Source organism: Pinus tabuliformis, chromosome 3_2 (genome assembly GCF_031772625.1).
Source record: "Pinus tabuliformis cultivar Carrire ecotype Pingquan chromosome 3_2, CPIR1, whole genome shotgun sequence".
Taxonomy (NCBI): domain Eukaryota; kingdom Viridiplantae; phylum Streptophyta; class Pinopsida; order Pinales; family Pinaceae; genus Pinus; species Pinus tabuliformis.
Window position 1 is genome coordinate 939,654,192 of NC_142302.1, and position 19,408 is coordinate 939,673,599.

Here is a 19,408-nt window from a genome sequence, read left to right on the forward strand (position 1 = left end):
GTTCTGTGCTTGTTGTGGACAAGCTGTTCCCAAGGTCTGATGATGGGTTTAGGAAGTGCAGACTGAGTTTCTGCATTTGCATGTACAACTGCTGCTTTAAGGGAGTTTGTTTTAATCTTTTGAACAGAAACAGGTTCAGAATGATGACTCCTCTGTTTTAATTCTTCTTACTGTAGTTGAGTTTCGAGCTGCAAAAATTCTATCTTCTCTTGTGCATTTTGTAAACAGACCTGAATGTCTGTGAGAGAAACTTTACCGAATTTTAATGTATCATGAATGGTAGACAATATCAGACTTTTGAGGAACTCTAATACTTCATTGATTTTGGCCATTTCTTTTTTCTTCAATGTCATAATTACACCTTAAAAAACTGAACACAACTACTACTCAATCTAGAAAAGTAATATCACTCATAGTACACAGCAATATCTTTTATAAATGTGCAACAAATGATCAGTGTGCAACCAGCAAGACCAATTACAATCCATATAAAAATAAGATGATGAAGCTACGTTACTGTTGAAGACCTTAAATTTGATGCTATGATGATATCACTGAAATTATTTATTTGATAATGATTAGTACAATATATGAGTATTTGATATCACTGCACTTGAATGCTAAACCACTATATCAAAGGTGAAGTGATTGTTCCAACTATAGAGTTATAGTGTACTGCTACAAGAATACTGTGACAAGGCTATGCTCAAATGCAACTGTGAAACCTTGCTTATTGTACCAATACAACCTGATTATTCCTTAATTACTGTAACTAGACATCATCAATATATATGTGGCATCTTTGTTCTTGAGAAACCCTTGCCTTTTCATGGCATCAATGCACAAAACCTTCACCAATTTGTCCTCAATCCTCTTGTCTTATTGAAGGAGAAGGGAATTAAATCTTCAAAAACAAAAACTACTAGAAAACATACGTTGTTAGTTTTAAGAGCATTTGATTTGACCAACTTCCATACAATATTCTTCTCTATACTGTCACTGTAATGAGTCAATTTTTGACTGCTACTTAAATGATAGTAAAGTTGGCCTCAACCAAGGTTGGCTTCATTTTGTTAGGCACTGTAACAAGTATATATATAGATCTTCTGAAACTTCCACTGTAATAATCTAGGTCTCAACAAACTCCGCACATTTCATAAATGAAGACATAGAACCCAGTGACCCTAGAGAAAAAGGCACAACAGGTGGAACTAGCCCCTTAAACATTAGTGCTGCCCAAAGAACAGTTCCATCTCCACCAAGAGTTATAACAAGGTATACCTTTGTGTTTAAGTGTAAAACTTCATATGATAAATATTGCTCAGAAATTTCCAGCACTAGAGTCTGTCCTGAAAATGCACAAACTGAGCCTCTACTAGTATTAAACTCCTAGAATGATCAGCTCTAAATTTTTGCAATTTTTAACCCCCAGTTTGACTTACAGAGGATTAGCCTTTCACTCTTCCAGCAAACTCGAACTTCTAGGATACTGTTGGGCCCATCATGAACAATGCTAGCTTGGCTTCAACACTCAATTTGATTAGACTAATCTGGAAATGCTTTGTGACCAACTCGCCTCCTCCGTCTGCAAATTCTGCATATTGTTCCCTGACCATCGCATTAAACAGGAATCTGTCACAATGATTACATGCCGACTGCTAATTCAAACCACTCCATGCTTGATGCATTGCATTTCTCATAGCAACCTTTCTAAACACCATTTCCTTAATTTCGCACTGTTGACTAAATCATTTGTCCCATCAAATTCTGCTACTGGTGTGATACTTTATAGATTGTGCATAGAATTTTTGGTTATGATACATATATCAACATCACGATAACGTGCAGGTGTGCATCATCAGCAGTGTGGAGAGGGCTTCACCTCTGATGAGTGTATAATTAAAATGACTCACACTATGGCACGAGTTCGATCAACCGCGACCAACATCTTGAAAATCAAAGGCGATAGACTGTAAAGAGATGAGCGCAGAATTTCAGCCAAGATAATTAAGAATTGTGAAACACCCGAAAGAGTCCGTCAGACGCTTGGCATTCCAAATGATCTTTCTCTGGAAGTTGAGGAGCAGGACAGAGAATAATGGCAGTGGAGTTACGATGTTAGGTAGCATTCACCGTGTTAGGGACGAGCCAACGACCACATACAGTTAGGCTACGTTCAGTCCTCAAACAAGTATTCATATAATTCAATGCATATAATATGAATCGACATTGAGAGGAGAGAAAGAAAATACATTGAACACTGTCTTCAAACCCACGCTATACCCATTACATACCGCACATGAATGTTTGACCAACGTATGCAACATATACTCAGTTCAAACATACCATTCAATTCTGAGTTTTTTTTTTAATTCTATTTGTCTGAGAGCAATCCCCATGATAGAAGGAGCTGGAATTCGATCTCCTTCAATGCACACTTCCAAATTATTCAAATGCAAATAACACTCAGTGCAATGCAGAGAACGAATAATGCAGAGAACAAATATAATGGCTTTTGTCAGACAACAAATTTTAGTGGAGCATTAGGATCCCTATGGACAAGACAGGCACATAATAAGGAATAAAACACTCAATTCTAACAAGCAGATAGGGCATTAATTAATGCTGTCAAGAAGGTTGTTGGAATGGAAAAATCTGACCAATTTAGAGGCATATTTGATAGGTGTGGAAAAGAACTCAGCAAGATTCATGCTGAGAGGTCAGATCCATAGGCGTGTGGCAAGGAAAATGGACAGATACCCTGTGAAATCTGCTTAGTAATGAAATAGGTATGTATGCACACAGTAAAATTCTCTATAAGGTGGCAATTCTGATCAATTCTGATTAGGAGAAAGGCAGAACTGACATGTATATAGAGACCACAAAACAAGTGGCTCAAATTGGAGCAGGACCAGCAATCGCCCACTCTAATACCATGTTAAACACACATGGGCAACAACATAATCTGAAGGATAAAACATGAGAATCCATTTTTATTTAACAAGTGATATACATTTATAGTACATATTGTGACCGTTGGGTTCCACATCCCAAGGTCTCTTGGACTCCTTTTGTCTATTCGGCTTCCACACTAACCCATTGAGGATTAGGTGTCCAATAGGTGCATTGGTGCATCCATAAGTGTTACTCCAGTTAACTGGAAATTCCCTCATGAGAAAATCATGTATGTTAGTTCAGAGAAAGACCTAGTTGAGACTAGAGTGCAAGGCCAATGTACTATCAGTTGTATGATTTAATGAGTTGTAAATATCATGCATGCAATCAGAGAAGGACTTATGTTTGGATTGCGCAATTTTGGAAGCATGAATTCCCTTTAAATACGGGCTATTCATCCTAGGAATTATGCAAGCAAATAGGGGCTTGGAGAGTAGAAAAATAAGCTATGGTTTGGCTTGAGCTAGCTTGTGAGTAGAGAGTTGATTATACTTGTGTAGGAATTGTTCTAGTGAGAACAAGATTTGTATTTTCACTCAGATTTTTTATTAATACAATATCGATAGTAGGTGTTTTAAGTTGTGGCTTTCCCTAGATAAATATTGTGTTATGTGCCATTTATTATCTTCCTCTTGTCAATTAATGTTTTCATCGATCTTTATGGGCTTCCACTGTAAAGAGTAGAGTAGATTCTTGTCTTGTGTTTTAGGAAATTACATGAACTATGAATCTATGGGAAAATCTACAAAATCAGGGTTCTATCCCTCAGTTAGTTTTCTTTATTGTATCCCTTTCCTTCTAATCTCCCCTAATAGATCATTAAGGAATCATATATTTATGATATGCCACATCTCTGAGTTTCCTCAACCTTTTCTTTCTTGAGGTTTGCGTCCCTCTCTATTCTGTGACTTATTGATCATGGTGCATGAAGGTCACATGTGATCCTTCCTTATTGTTGGGGTGCAATTAGCCATGGGGCTTTCCCAATGCTTGACAACTGTCTCCACACACTATGTTACTATGGTCGTCTTCACATAATGATTTTTAAGCATATATTTATTCTAATCAACTATTTGATGAAACTTTGTTTGTGTCTATAAAATCATTTGAAGTTCTTTAAGGTACTTATCTGGGGTACCATTGATTAGTGGCATGTTGCACCTTCCATATTAACGCATCATATGACAATAGGTATAAGACACCAACATTTTCCTTACAATGCCTTTAATACTATTTTATTATTATTTGTTTTTATTATTCCTTACTCAATTGTATGCATGTTTTCTAATCACATCACACCTATGCTTACCATCACTCCTTCAAGTCATGTTAAGATGAAATCCTTCTTAGATATTAACACACATTCCTTGTCATATGTACCCATCTATCTATATATATATATATATATATATATATATATATATATACCTATTTTCCTCAGGATATACCTTTTTCTTTTCTTTGTTAAGTTTTCCAGAAAAGGCATTAGAGTTTCCACCTGCATGTATCATTTGCATATAATTTATACAACCCTCCTAAACTGCCCAAGGGACCTCGCTCACATCTCTTCATGTTCATCTTATTGTACCACAATCATTTCAAATTGTCTAGATTCTTTTGTCATTTTAATTGTAATCAAACTCACTTTTCTAAATTGCGGGGAAACTATACAATAAAACAATTAGTGAAACATTCCCACTATTTAGTATTACATGTTTGTATCTCACATCATTTTGAGTTCCCCCTCCTACATCCATCGGTATAATAAACCAACTTGTTCTTTATAAACTTACTAAATTTGATGTCAAGTTGATATCCTTTCGGTTGTCAGCGTCACTATTCTGATATGCTTTTTTTCTTTTTGATGTCTTGGAGCAACCATGTACTATCATCATGTCACTTTCAGCCTACAAATCTCGTATATACTACTTAATTTACCATTTTTTATACTAGTCTCCTTTCCACCTCAAATTATTATGACATTTTATCACAATGTACTTCTATTGGGATGGCTTTAAAAAAGTGTTTTATCTAGCAGTTCTATTGCAATTATCAATTTCTTAACTTTTGCAATCTCTCATGTTATGGTTTGTGCTAGTTATTCTTTTGTTATAACCAATATTCAGTGGCTTTATGCTACTCATGAAAAGACTTCCTAATAAGGAAGTTCATTTGTTATCTTATCCTATTGTCGCCACTGTACAAGTATTCCATATCACTTGATAATGCTTATTTTGATGAAAAGGATTCCATCCATTGTCACTTGTTACCCAAAACAATTCCAATTGACTCATGGTCATACATATATTTTGTAGTCATAATTGTTTATATATCCTCAATCATTCTTTGACAACAGTTAAAAATAAGCTTATTGAGGCAACTTCCTTGGTTTTACCAATGCACCGCATACTTTTCTTAGATATGATAGGGTTTTCAACCCTCTTTCCTATTATATAAATCATAAAATTATTCTCTATACACTATCCCACAGTTACAGCATATGGTTTACTTATAGAGTTCAGGCTTCTGTGATCCATATCAAGTTTATGAGAGATTTTTCGGCGAAAATCACATGGAATACCATTTGTCGATGCATTTCGAACCAACTAGTGTGGTTTACTTCTTAACGTGTGTTAACAGTGAAGTCCTCTAACAATTGTTTTCTCTCCTAGTTTCCAACCTATCAGTTCTTGTAGGTAAGGTATTCCATCAACAATCCTCATGGTATCTTATGAAACAAAATTCATTATGATGTACCCAAGACATGATTTTTCTTTGTCAGCACTCAATTAATAGTTACTACCCTCAAATATGTTACTCTATCTGAAATAGCATAATTTTTTTTTTTCAATATGGTGATTTATTATACCCCGTTGTACCCATATTTCAGAATTTGATTTAGGTGAGGGTGCGAAATTTGGTTCTGTAGACAAAGTTGACATATTTCCAATTCTCCATTGTTATGGAATAACCCACATTCTTGTTATGATTTTCCCATAAACAGGCCACAATGTTGAACCCTTCAGCTATGATACCACTTGTAACATTCCACAACCCAATTTCTTTTAATTAATATTTCTTAGAAGCACACAATCATAAAAAAATCCCTAATCTACATAGAAGAGATTACAAATTTCATTCCTTGATACCCGGTATGAGAAGGTAGCTCATTCCTAGATAAAATTTTGTATTTTAACTATGGTTACATAATAAAATATATTGAATATTCGCCCTTCTTAATTTACAACATGGTCTGGATCAACATGGCATTCTCAACTGAGAGGGGTGCATATTGTTATTGGACAATTCAACGTTAGACCGGAGATCATTCCCACATCAACCTTAGATCTCAGCATTTCTCAAATCAATCCTTCGAAGATTCTCGAGACTTATAGCTGGCATCCACTTCTCCAATTGTGGCCGGATCAATCGTTGCATTATTAGGGTTTTCGACGTGATGGTGAGGATGGAAGCTAGGAAGTTTTGGTAACTACCTCCCTTCTGTCATGCAACCAGCTTCAGTTTACCTCCCATCAGCAAGGGAAGAGCTCTGTAACTGCGATTCCAAATTCCTCTGTTTACTAGATGCAAGAAGCAAGGTTATTAACAATCTTTGTCCTTGCTGACGTATTACTATTACTGATCATTTTCTAGACTCCACATAATTTCTGCATTGTGATGGTAGGGATGGTGAGATCAAAGAGCTAGACACTGGAGACTTATTATCGCAATATGGGTACATTCAAGGGGTTTCTCCAGTCTACCATTAATTCAAAGGTAAGCCAACTCGCTTACCCTTCTAGCGCGGGATCAATAGTTTTTTATTCTTCTTTATGCCCTACTTTCATCGAATTTTTACAAATCTGGAATGGCGATCATATTGTGGAGGTTTGCCGTTACACCAAAACCCACAGGTGTTGGTAACAAACAGTAACTAGGATCCCAGGGTGGAAATTACTGATTCTATAGATCTTCCAACACCCCCTCAAAGGCAACTTGGGGGAATCGAACCTAGGTCCAAGCTCTGATACCATGTGGAGATTTGGGTTACACCGGCAGGTGTTGGTAAACTTAACAAACAGTGACTAGGATCCCCAGGGTGGAAATTACAGATTCTATAGAGGTGCGGTGAATGCTAAGGCCCCATGTAACTATACACTGACGCTTCCTCCATTTTGACTTGAGTCTCAACCTCAGTACAATTTTACCGGCCACTTCTCCTTTGAAATTATGTTTATATATATTCTAGGTTTAGATGTGGTCCTGTCATTTTCTTGATATTTCGCAGGGTCAATTTTGTCCTCAAGGTTCCCATTCCCAACCGTGCCATTTCTGCTTCTTTTGCGACTTCTGGGTTCGGTATTATGGTGGATCGTGTGTGGCTTTCGACATGAATTGTGTTTAGTTCATAATTTTGTCAACAAAGTACTTCTTTACCAGGTAATCAACTCTCAGGGTTATAGGGTTATGTATTCCTCTTCTATGTTTGGTCCTCTGAGCTGCTAACTTGTTTCTTGTACTAATCTCCAGGGTTTTCTATCGAGCCAAAACCATTGTACGCTGGAAAAAATGACCAACATTAATCACCTCTCTTCTGCAGAGGCGACCTTCAGCGAATTGTATTAGAAGTTAATTAGATAGAAATGTCTTGGTTGAAGCTTATTGTTTTATATATATATATATATATATATATATATATATATGAAACCCTTCCTTTCTCATACATTTTCATATTTTCGTGTTGCAGGATTCTTGGATTGGGCGATAGGGTTGCAGTAAGTTGTCGACAACCGTGGCTCCTAAGACTATTTATCTATATGTATGTATTACCATTTATCTTTCCTTACTAGTTCAGTCAGAGAGCTCATCCCGTCTTTGTTTTTACTCTTTAGGAATACTAGCGAGGTTTTCAAGGGTTAGAAATCCCACCGAATCAGGTGGTGCTTCAGGTTTCGAGAGTCATTTCAACATGCATCCTACAATTGTTTGATCGATTTTTGTTACCACCTTTGTAATTGTCATACAAGCGGTAGTACCCATGTTTTAATGAAATACCTTTTTGATTGGTTGTTTAGCGAATTTCTAGATGCGTGGGTTGTTGTGGCACTAAATTACCCAGTTTTGGAAAAGGTTTGATTATTTCTTTTATAGGTGTTCATATTTACAGGTTTTTTCTTTCTTTCAAGTTTAAACAATTTATATGGAGTGTTTCAACTCTTTGTAGTTTCTTCCAAATTCAATTATTAGTTATAGATTATCTTTAATTCATTTTCTCTTTTGAAATGTACAACTTACAACAATAGCTACAATATGAGTTGTCTTCCCAAACTCTTTTTGAGCTATATAAATAACCCAAAACCCTAGGACTGTTCATAAGGTTTTTTTTGGATCACCCTGTGTTCTTTATAATGAGTAGGGTTAGGGTTATTCTATTACTTGTTTATATAGTTTTTTTAAATAAGTCAATAATCCTTGTTATTATATTTTCCTGGTTATTGTTTGCATGATTTGAGCCATGATTACTTATTTCATGATTTATTAGTATAATCCTATCCCGTTATGGCTATAATGCTAGTTTGTCAATCAAGATTTAGTTCTCTACATATTTCATTTGTTATAAGTTCTTGTTCCAATAGTCTAACAGGCAGGCAGAATTCATATTTCCTTAGAATTTACTCACACCTTCAGAGAACCTAGGTATAAATACATGTTTATACATAGATATGGATTGCTTCCCAAATAGTCTATTTCCTAAATAAGCGGAAACTAACCTATTCTCTTAAGGGTATGAGTATACATCATTTATATTTCTGAAAAAATATCTGAACTCTTACCTATCCTCAGGAAATTTTACCATTCAATATCACCACATGACACTTTAATCTACAGGACTTTTACACAATTCCACATTCTATCAAATTTACAAAAGTTCTTCCATCTTTTATAAATAACTTAGAACATGCTCTCTCTTTTATTTTTTTAAAACTTCTACACACTATTTTTCCAAAAGTTCTTCCATATTTTATAAATAACTTAGCACATGCCCTCTCTTTTAATTTTTTTAAACTTCTACACACTATTTTGTTTATGCAAGAGTTATGAAATTCCAAGAAAGAATCCTTTGGTCAACCTCTTATTTGCAGATAGAAATATTGTTATTCATAATAACGTAGTTGTTGTAAGAAAACAACAATATTTATCTGTTAAAATTAGTCTATCAAGGAAATCAACGGTTCCATCTATACAATAATGTTGTATATTTATCATGGACAGTACAGTCTGACCCAAAACATATTTTTTTACATAGTTATATACAAATGTTTGAAATATTCTTTTACATAGTTATATACAAATGTTTGCCATTCAAACAGATTATGTAGAGGAACCATAGATCTACAACTACATAAATTACTTTCATATTTCAAATTTCAAGGAACAACAAATAAAATACTTATATGTTCCAGTTAGGGAACCATAGATCTGCAACTACATAAATTACTTTCATATTTCAAATTTCAAGGAACAACAAATAAAATACTTATATGTTCCAGTTAGGGCTTACCGTGAAATACATTGGGAATGAAGTTCACTCTACCCAACCGATGAGAATGGTAGCCATTATCATTTCTCCCCCATTCTAGTTTCCACTTCCATAATAGTAATAGATTGAGACCACACAAGTCTTTAACACTAATAGATTGAGACCACACCAGGTCTTTCCTTAGACTCTAAGTTTGATTGAGGATTCCAATAGCACACCAACTCAAGAATTCCCTTATGGATTCTAGTGGCACACCAACTCAAGAATGTCCTTAGTTAGCAACGTAATGCCTTCCTCAACAACAACTTGTTTGAGGATGAATTATTCTTTCTCTTTCTCCATTCTCAGAGGCCTTAGGTTTTTCCTCATACCCTATTGGCTTCTTTGCCCCAACTTTTAATTAAAACTTTAAATATTAATTTTTTCACTAGGCTTCTTTCCCCCAAGTGAGATAATTTATCTCTAGAATGGGAGGTAAGTGAAACTTTCACTTAGTGACTTTTCCGGTAAATTCCCTAGTTAACCATAACAAACTTTTAATTAAAACTTTAAATATTAATTTTTTCACTAGGATTCAACATAACCCGCAATTTACTAAATTACTGCAGTAAAAATAAATTAAATATTTACTTTCACTAAGGGGTGTTGCATATTGAGAACATGAGATTGAGATTGTGTCTAACGTTACTCTAAAAAAAATTACTTTAAAAACCAATGGAGGCCATAAATAAAATACTTCAAATTTTATATAGTGAGATGAAGTAATGTAAACATTTGAATTCATTGAAAACAAAATAAAAATAACCTATAAAAATTAAATGATAAAAACATAAAAATGACCCATAGTACTGACCCATGGTATACATGTGGAATATAACCTATTTAAGTGAGAAATTATCCAACTTAGTTTGATGTTATATTTAGATACATAATTAGCTATAGAAAATGATGGAGTTGATTCCATGTAGTCTCTTAAGGTAAAAAAAAATCATGGTATGTTCACACTGGGTAGTTGTTGGGATATGATTAGAGGTGGGAAAATATTAGAAAAAAATTAATTATTACATTTTATTTAATATTTCTGCCTACTTCCATCCAGTTTTTACTAGGTTATATTGGGTAAAATCTAATACTATAATATTACATTTTACCCAATATTTCCCCTCAATAGGTCTACTTCTTATTGTAGTTTTTCTTTATATTTTAACTTTAAATATAAACAAACTAAAATATAAAACTAACTATGGTGAGGGGGAATCTTAAGTAAAATGTAACATTTAGATTGGGATGTGACGAGAAATATTAGATAAAATGTAATAATATTACATTTTAATTAGTATTTGCCCCCACCCTTGGCCACTTTTTATTGGGTGGGGGTGGTAATAAATATTGCGTAACACATAATATTGTAATATTATATTTTATCCAAGATTTCTCCTCACCGAATTCACTTTTTATTTAAAATTTTCTTTATGTTTAAGGTTCATAAGTAAACTTAACTTGTATGTAAACATTTGATCCCAATTAACTCTGGATCTACCAAACATGGAGAGAGATAAAATAAATTTTCCAGAGATGCAAAACTCTTTTAAAGTGAATAGATTTGATCCCTCTCGGATTTTAGTAGATCCATCTTAACTCCGGATCTACCAAGTACTTAGAGGGATTAAATCTCTTTTCACTTTATTTAAACATTTTAACTCAATGAAAATAAAATAAAAATAACAAAATAAAAATAACCTTATAAAAATTAAGTAATAAAAAATATAATAATGACCCATGGTTTTAAGAATCAATGATATTGACCCATAATATTCATGTGGAATATAACTTATTTAGGGGGGAAATTAAACTAGCCTAGATCCATCTTAGTTTAATGTTATATTTAGATACATAATTAGTTGTAGAAAATGATGTTGAATCCATGTGGCTTGTAAAGGTAAAACTTTTTTATGGATATGTTTAGGTCAACCATTTGTCTGGATATGATGGGAGGTGGGGGAAATATTAGGAAAAAGGAAAAATGTAATTATTACTTTTTACTACATTATGTTGGGTAAAATATAATACTATAATATTACATTTTACCCAATATCCCCCCAACAGTCAGTAATCCATAGTTTATTCACAAAGTAAATACAAAAAAAAAATAAAAATTACACTGCACATGGTAATACATATGCACATGGTAATACATTTATCGGATCTACGATACATATCACAGTATATGGTTTGAGTTCATGTTTAATATCCGAGTGGATGTTTATGGTATTAGTAACCAAGGTTTATGTCATCATTAATTAACTTCGCATTGGGTTTCCCCACATCCTCGTCTGTTTTCAATCGCAACGTTTATGTGATTACAACTTTCATATACATTACCGCGTTCATCTGATTAACTTATCCGTTTTGATGATTTTTCCGGATTTGGCATTAATTCCCTGCTCTGCCATGGTACGTGGCACAAGCAGGCCCGTCCCACAGTAGTTACTTTTCTCGATTACCTCGTTGCATCGACGGTGGACTGCCTGGTTGGTGATCCTATGGCTAAGTTTGTTTCAGGCTTAATTCATACCATCTCTCAGGTGCTAAGCCGCATTTTCACTTTCGACTCTGGGCGCCAGTTCCGTCTTCCTCCATGCCTCCCACGAGTCTGGTCTTTCTATCAATTCGGAGCCGTGAATAGTTTGGAAGGTCTCCGGTGTAGGGTTATGGCTTCATTTCCGAACGACGGATTTCGGGTAAGAGTGCAACAAATGAATTACCATTTTATTTCGTCTCTATGGCTTATGGTTCCTCCATTTCTTCTCAGCTCTGTAACTAATATAGCTTGCGGTGCCTCTACCTGTAGGTTTTACCATAGAGAATCCGGGGCTATTCGCCGTTGAAGTATGGTGGACACCTTACCAGATTTTATCGCTTGGGAAATACTGGGTAAGATGTTACCACTGGTTTGATGATTTTCGACTGAGTTTGGTTGCTCTGGTTATCTGAGTTGAGGTTTTTTGGCCCTCAAGGAATTGCTGCTTCTACTGTCCGAATTTTTGGGTTAATTTGAATTAGAAAAGTTGTAATAGTTTGACAGCCAGGAGCTGAGAAGTTGTATTTTCCTCTATCTTAACGAGGGTTTGTTTTCTGGCTACAGTTGTAATTTCAATATTAATTGTTAATAGTTTCTCCATTGCTGGGGCCCATGAATTTGGTCTTTTTTTCTCTTTGTAATTTCGAATATGTACGAGGCTCACCTCAGAAAATGGATTAAGGTTTACTACTCGTAAATTCAAGCTTGAAGCTTCCATTCTTTCAGTTTGCAAGTTAATATACTCTATTCCCCTAAGTTGTGGTTATGAGCTTCTGCTGGGTAATAATATTTTATGCTTGCTTTATGTAAAGTAACCACATGGTATCTCCATTATATTCTTGGTTATTATGATTTTATACATGCATTCAATGTTAAACTCATATACATGGTATTTCCATTCTTTTCTGGGTTATTATAGTTTTGTACTTGCATTCTGTGATATACACACATATTCGGAATATTTCCGTCATTATTTTTGTGCGGTTGTTGTGGTATATATTACTGTGGTAACCTTTAACTGGTTTTTCCATTTATATTATTGTTTGCTGAGATTATTCAAGTTTCCGGTTCCCATTTATTTTATCGTTGATGAGATTATTCAAGTTTCCAGGCTATAATTAATATCGGCTTTTGCTCTCTATGATACTGGTATCGGGGTTTCTTCACTGTTGTTGTTTAGCGTTGGGGGTTTCCTACCCGTGTAGGGTTTATGGGAATCCTTCAAGGTTTTGGACTTCGTCTATCATTATGATCCTTATCGTGCTAGGTGGCACAACTCAGGGTATGAATCCCGATCTCACTTTGATTCCCTAAAGTTTATCCTTGGTTATCTAATCATGGGGACTCCTCCACATATTAGATTCCAACGTTTTTTGGTAATTTTCCTTTGATTAATACATACCCTTGTTCAGATTTTTCCTAATATAAGATCTAGATTGCTATTCTTTATTTCACCATCCAACTAATATAATTATTTAACAGATTGCATTATCTCTTGCTACAATAATATCTTACTATTATTTTAAAGAAATGTTTAGCTCTTAATCTCCAGGGTTTGCATGGTCTAGCCTTATGGAAACCCTATAGTTTTCAAGGCAGATGGTGCCTTCTATATATGGGTTTCTATAGTTTACGGTGGTTCATCGCTCCTGTTTCATATTTTATTCCTCTGTTGAGAATCTAAATAGGCACTCTACTATTTACTTCTCAAGAATCATACATCATATAGGTAGTTAATTAATCTACTGTCTCTTCCAAGAGTCATTCAGCATAGAGGTACTCAATTATCTATTCTTTACTTCAAGAATTCATTCAAGATAATGATTCCAGTTACGTTCTTTCATTTCCTGTAAATGGATCGTAACTTAGCTCATGCAATAACATTGTAATTTCCATACCTGAGTTCGGAAGTCTAATGAATTTCTCCACTAGAAAAGTTCACCTTTGTTTCTGTCGCTTGTCTTCCACCCGTCCATGAGATTTGTCCTCTAGGACTCAATCTCCCCCCAAGCGTACTTGCAAGACCTCTGTCTTCTGCAAGGTACTGGCACACCGTGCCTCTGCTATCTGGTCATCACCAGACTTAGCAGTCTTTTCCCCTTACCGTCTGTCATTACAACACGGTTTTTCCTTCCCCCCACTTCCTTTTCTTTGGAAGCATTACACAGTTAGGGAAGGTAGTTAGGGTTTTCTGGCAACTGCCTTTTCTAACTTCCTTTCATGAGGAGTTACGAGATCAGCTGATACTCTAATCATTTCTTATTTTTCAATAGTTAACAATATTATTCAATTCAAACAGTAATAATAATTATTCAGTTTAACCAGAAATAACAATAATTATTCAGTTTGTTCTTACTGTGGTAAAATAAAAATATTTACAGCTTTACTGGGGCATTACATCTCCCCCCTGAAATCAAACATCGTCTCGATGTTTTCCATCCAAAAACAACTCTGGATAAGCTTCCCTCATGAGTTGTTCATCCTCCCAGGTGGCTTCATCCGGCCCAAAGTGTTGCCATTTCACTTTAACGTGGGTGATGGCTTGTCTCCGCAGCATGACTTCTCTCCAATCGAGTATATTCAATGGCTCGACCAAGAATTCTCCTTCTGATTCGACCTGTATGTCTTGCCAACTAACTATGTGCTTAGGGTCATAAAAGTATTTCTTTAATACTGATACATGGAAGACATTGTGGACCCGAATATGACTTGGCAGGGCGAGCTGGTATGCCACCAGCCCAACTCTTGCTAAGATTTGGAATGGTCCACAAAATCGGGGTGCCAACTTGGCGCACCCACTCCATTGTAAAGTACTCCTTTTAGCTCGAATTCTTACATACACATGGTCTCCTACCTGGTATTCCTTAAAGTTCCTCTTCCGGTCTGCGAAGCTCTTTTGTCTATCTTGAGCTACCTTTAAATTGGATCGCACCTTTTTAACCATTTCTTCCATCTCTTTTAGCATTTTAGGGCCCAGCATAAGTCTGTCCTCTGGTCCCCCCCAACTGGAGGGTGTACGACATTTTCGTCCATATAACACTTCAAACGGGCTCATCTACAGGGATGTATGATAGCCATTGTTGTAAGCAAACTCAACCAAGTGCAAATAGTCTTCCCATTGGGATGGTTGCTACATCACATATGATCTCAACATATCTTCTACCACCTGATTCACCCGTTCTATTTGTCCGTCGGTCTGCGGATGATAAGCGGTACTGAAATTTAATTGGGTTCCCAATCCTTCAAACAAGGTTCTCCAAAAAGCTGATGTAAATTTTACATCCTGGTCAGAAATTATAGTTTTTGGTAGCCCATGCAGCCTAAATATGTTTTGCATAAAAATATTGGCAATTTGTGCTACCCTGAAAGTGGACTGTACCGGTATAAAATGGGCTGATTTGCTTAATTTGTCTACCACCACCATGATGGAGTCGTTGTTCTTCTTGGATTTAGGTAATCCTATTATAAAATCCATAGAAATGGTCTCCCATTTCCACTTCGAAATGGGTAACGGCTGCAATAGTCCAGCAGGGTGTTGATGCTCTACTTTGACCTGTTGGCATTCTAAGCAATGTGCCAAATATTCTGCCACTTCCTTCTTCATGCCTGGCCAGTAGTACTCCTTCCGAAGTGTTGTAATTAGCTTTTGATACCCTGGGTGTCCTACATAAGGACTCTTATGAAATTCATCTAAAATCACATTTTTAATGTCACCTTGGTTGGGTACATATAGTCTCTTTCTGTAATTCAGCATGCCGGCCGCATCCATTGCATATCCTTGCTGATACTTGTGACTGGTTGGGTTTTGTACTTGCTGTCTTATTTGCTGATAATTCTGATCTTGCTCTACTGCCTTTTTAATCATCTCATTGAGAGTAGTCTGCCCTTCGCTGCAAGCAATTTCGTAGAGGCAATGCACCTTCTGACTTAAAGCGTCAGCTACCCGGTTTTCTTTCCCCTTCAGGTGTTTAATCTCAAAATCAAATCTGCTTAGGAAATCCACCCACCGTGCCTGCCTAGCATTTAAGGTAGGCTGGTTGAAATAACTAGTCAAGCTGTGATGGTCTGTCATCAATAAAAATTTCTTTCCCATCAGATAGTGACGCCACATTTTTAAAGCGTGAATGACAGCAGCCAGCTCCAAATCGTAAGCAGAATATTTCTGTTCATGCTCTTTTAATTTTCTGGATTCATAGGCGATTACTTTACCTTCTTGCATCAATACTCCCCCTACTCCTTCCTTACTCGCATCTGTGCACACCACATAGTCCTTCCTCGGGTCTGTTATGCTTAATATAGGCACGGTGGTGAGTAGATGCTTGAGCTGCTCAAAACTTTTTTGGCAATTTGTTGTCCATTTAAAAGTTTTCCCCTTTTTCTGCAGGGAAGTGATAGGATAAGCCACTCTCGAAAATCCTTCCACAAACCACCTATAGTATCCTGCTAATCCCATGAAAGATCTTATATCTGCTACGTCTTTCGGTACTAGCCATTCCATTATGGTCCTTATCTTCTCAAGGTCCACAGCGATTCCTTCCTTGGTGATAATATGTCCCAAGTACTGAATTTGCTCCTTAAAGAAGTCACACTTGCTATACTTGGTGTATAGTTGATGTTCCCGTAGTGTTTGCAGTACCAACCTGAGGTGTTCCTTGTGTTCTTCAACATTCCGAGAATATATTAGTATATCATCAATAAAAATTAACACAAACTTGTCTAAATACTGATGAAATATGTTGTTCATTAAGCACATAAATGTCGCAGGGGCATTGGTCAACCCGAAAGGTAGTACCACGAACTCATAGTGTCCATAGCGAGTTCTAAAGGCAGTTTTGGCTATGTCCTCCTCTTTGATTCTGATCTGGTGGTATCCTGATCGCAAATCAATCTTTGAGAATATCGTTGCCCCTTTTACTTGGTCAAAAATTTCATCAATATGGGGTAAAGGATACTTATTCTTAATTGTCAATTTATTCAATTGTCGATAGTCCATGCACATACGAAGGGTCCCATCCTTCTTCTTGACAAACAACACGGGAGCTCCCCAGGGTGACACACTGGGGCGGATGTAATTTTTATCCAACAGCTCCTGCAATTGCATCTTTAGTTCTATTAATTCCGATATGCTCATCCGATATGGTGCTCGGGACACTGGGGCTGCTCCAGGCACCAATTCAATGGTAAATTCTATGTCTCTCTTGGGTGGCAGCCCTGGTATCTCTTCAGGAAACACGTCTGCAAATTCTTGAACCATTGGAATACTTTCCAAGGTGGCAGTCTTGTCTCTTGAGTTGGCATAACCAACTTGAATGGCATAAACCTGACATCTTTTCCTGATGCACTTTGCTAATTGCGAGGCGGTTATTGGCCGAATCTGTACCGGCCTCAAAATACCTTGCATCTCTTGCTTTTCCCCTAGTTCATTTTGGTAGCAGATTGTTTTTGTTTTACAGTTTATTATGGACCAACGTCTTTCCAACCAGTCCATGCCTATCAACACATCGTATGATCCAAGGGGAAGTATGTTTAAATCTGCCATCAAAGGTTGGCCTGCTATCTTCAGTGGGCAATTATTGACCTTGGCTAACACACGCCTCTTTGCCCCTGTCGCCAGCTGAACTAGCCAAGGGTTTTTAAACTTGACAGATTGTAATTTACATTTTTCCACAACCTTAGGACTAACATAGCTTAATGTAGCTCCAGGGTCAATTAAAACAGATACAGTTTGATCAAAGATCTTACCTTCAAACTCCACCATAGTCGGCTGATATTCGGCTTGATGATCTTCGAGAGCAGCATTAATTTTCGGTATACTCCGGGCCACGTCACCTACCGTAGATGCTTCATGGATCTGTGAAACCTGTTCATTACCCTTTAGATGAGGATAGTTCTTAACGTAATGTGGCCCGCCACAACCCCAACATTGTACTAGCGGTCTCGCTGCCCCTTCATTATCAACTTTGCCAGATTGCTCACTGAATCTGGATTCAGTGGGTGGCTTCAATCTGAGCTGGTTTTTGGGCTGGTTCCTGTTGTTTGGTCCTTTGGAAAATCCTTTGCTAAAACTGCCACGATTCCCTTTGGTGCCCACAGCCATCTTATTACCCTTTTTATCAGCCCACTGCTTTCCCAAAATTTCTCCCTTCTGTTTACTTTGCTGATAGCATATCCTGGCCTTTCGTATAACCTCATCCATTGTTTTTGGGTTATCAAACTCAATCCTTTCCCTCATTACCAAGGGTAAACTACTAACAAACCGCTGAAATTTAGCCTTTTCCTCCCGTATGTAAGGTACATAGCGGAGCAGAGAGGTAAATCTGGTGATAAACTCATCCATTGTCTGTTGTCCAAGCCGCAGATCATGAAATTCCCTTGCCTTCTCGTCATAAAAACGTTCAGTCAAATATCTTTCCTTAAAATATTTCTGGAACGTTTCCCAAGTTATATTCTGCTCACTTACCCCTCGTACAATCTTGACCTCCTCCCACCACAAAGTGGCTTTTCCTTGCAGTTGGAAAATAGCCAGCCGTGCTTTGAGATTGTGGTCATATTCATATAATTGGAAATATTTATTCATGTTAATCAACCAGGCCTCTGCTGCCTCCTCCAGTTCTCCATCGAAGAGTGGCGACTTGATCTTCCGAAACTCCCCCTGTAACTCTATCCGTTGTCTTTTTGAGGTTGGGTGTTCAGAGGCATTATCAGACTTTTCCCCTCGATTCTCTTCCCCTCCTTCTGTTTCTTCCTGGTCCGTATGGTAGCCCTGTTCTTCCGATACTCGCATTTGTTCAGGGCTGGGGTTCGGCTGGCACTGATTCTGCTTATCAGACAAGCTTTTCATGATTTTCTCCTGTTCCATGGTCAATCTTGCATTGTCCTCCCGTAGGCGAGCCATCTCATTCTTCAATTCCTAGACTATTTCTAATATCATAAGATTGGTGTTGCAAGCCTCCTCCCCCAATTGCACCCATATTTCAGGATTGTTCTCAGGAAAAGTTGTAGATCCTGGGCCAGCCACATTCCTGTGAGGAACACTATTCGTTCTCCTCATATTTTGTTGTCATCCGTTTCCCTGTTCTCAACAAATTAGTGAACTATCAACAGGTAAAATACAACAAAAGAAACGTTGACTGGTTGTCCTTGTTTAGTATTTGTTTGCTAGAGACCACAACTTAGTAGCCTGGCTCTGATACCACTTGTCAGCAATCCATATCTTATTCACAAAGTAAATACATAATATATATATATATATATATATATATTATTTACATTGCACATGGTAATACATTTATCGGATCTATGATACATATCATAGTATATGGTTTGAGTTC

The 19,408-nt window shown here is 36.7% G+C and overlaps 1 protein-coding gene across 1 annotated transcript; it reads right to left on the reverse strand.

Moving 5' to 3' along the window:
* Nucleotides 1-15,207: 15,207 nt before the first annotated feature.
* Nucleotides 15,208-18,972, reverse strand: LOC149183731 (uncharacterized). The gene is made up of 3 exons (XM_089415050.1): nt 17,820-18,972; nt 17,079-17,696; nt 15,208-16,736 (listed from the first exon to the last, which is right to left on the reverse strand). Exons 1-3 carry the CDS (start codon nt 18,970-18,972, stop codon nt 15,208-15,210), a joined length of 3,300 nt encoding a protein of 1,099 aa, XP_089271176.1.
* Nucleotides 18,973-19,408: the final 436 nt, after the last annotated feature.

What these genes read in the sequence shown, in the direction of transcription:
- LOC149183731 (XM_089415050.1), bottom strand. Translation starts at nt 18,972, where the DNA reads ATGGCTCGCCTACGGGAGGACAATGCAAGATTGACCATGGAACAGGAG. An exon ending in GACTATGGTGGAGTTTGAAG is followed by an intron (nt 17,697 to 17,819) that starts GTAAGATCTTTG and finishes ACCCTTGGCTAG; the next exon opens with TTCAGCTGGCGACAGGGGCA. An exon ending in GAAGAAGGATGGGACCCTTC is followed by an intron (nt 16,737 to 17,078) that starts GTATGTGCATGG and finishes GGAATGTTGAAG; the next exon opens with AACACAAGGAACACCTCAGG.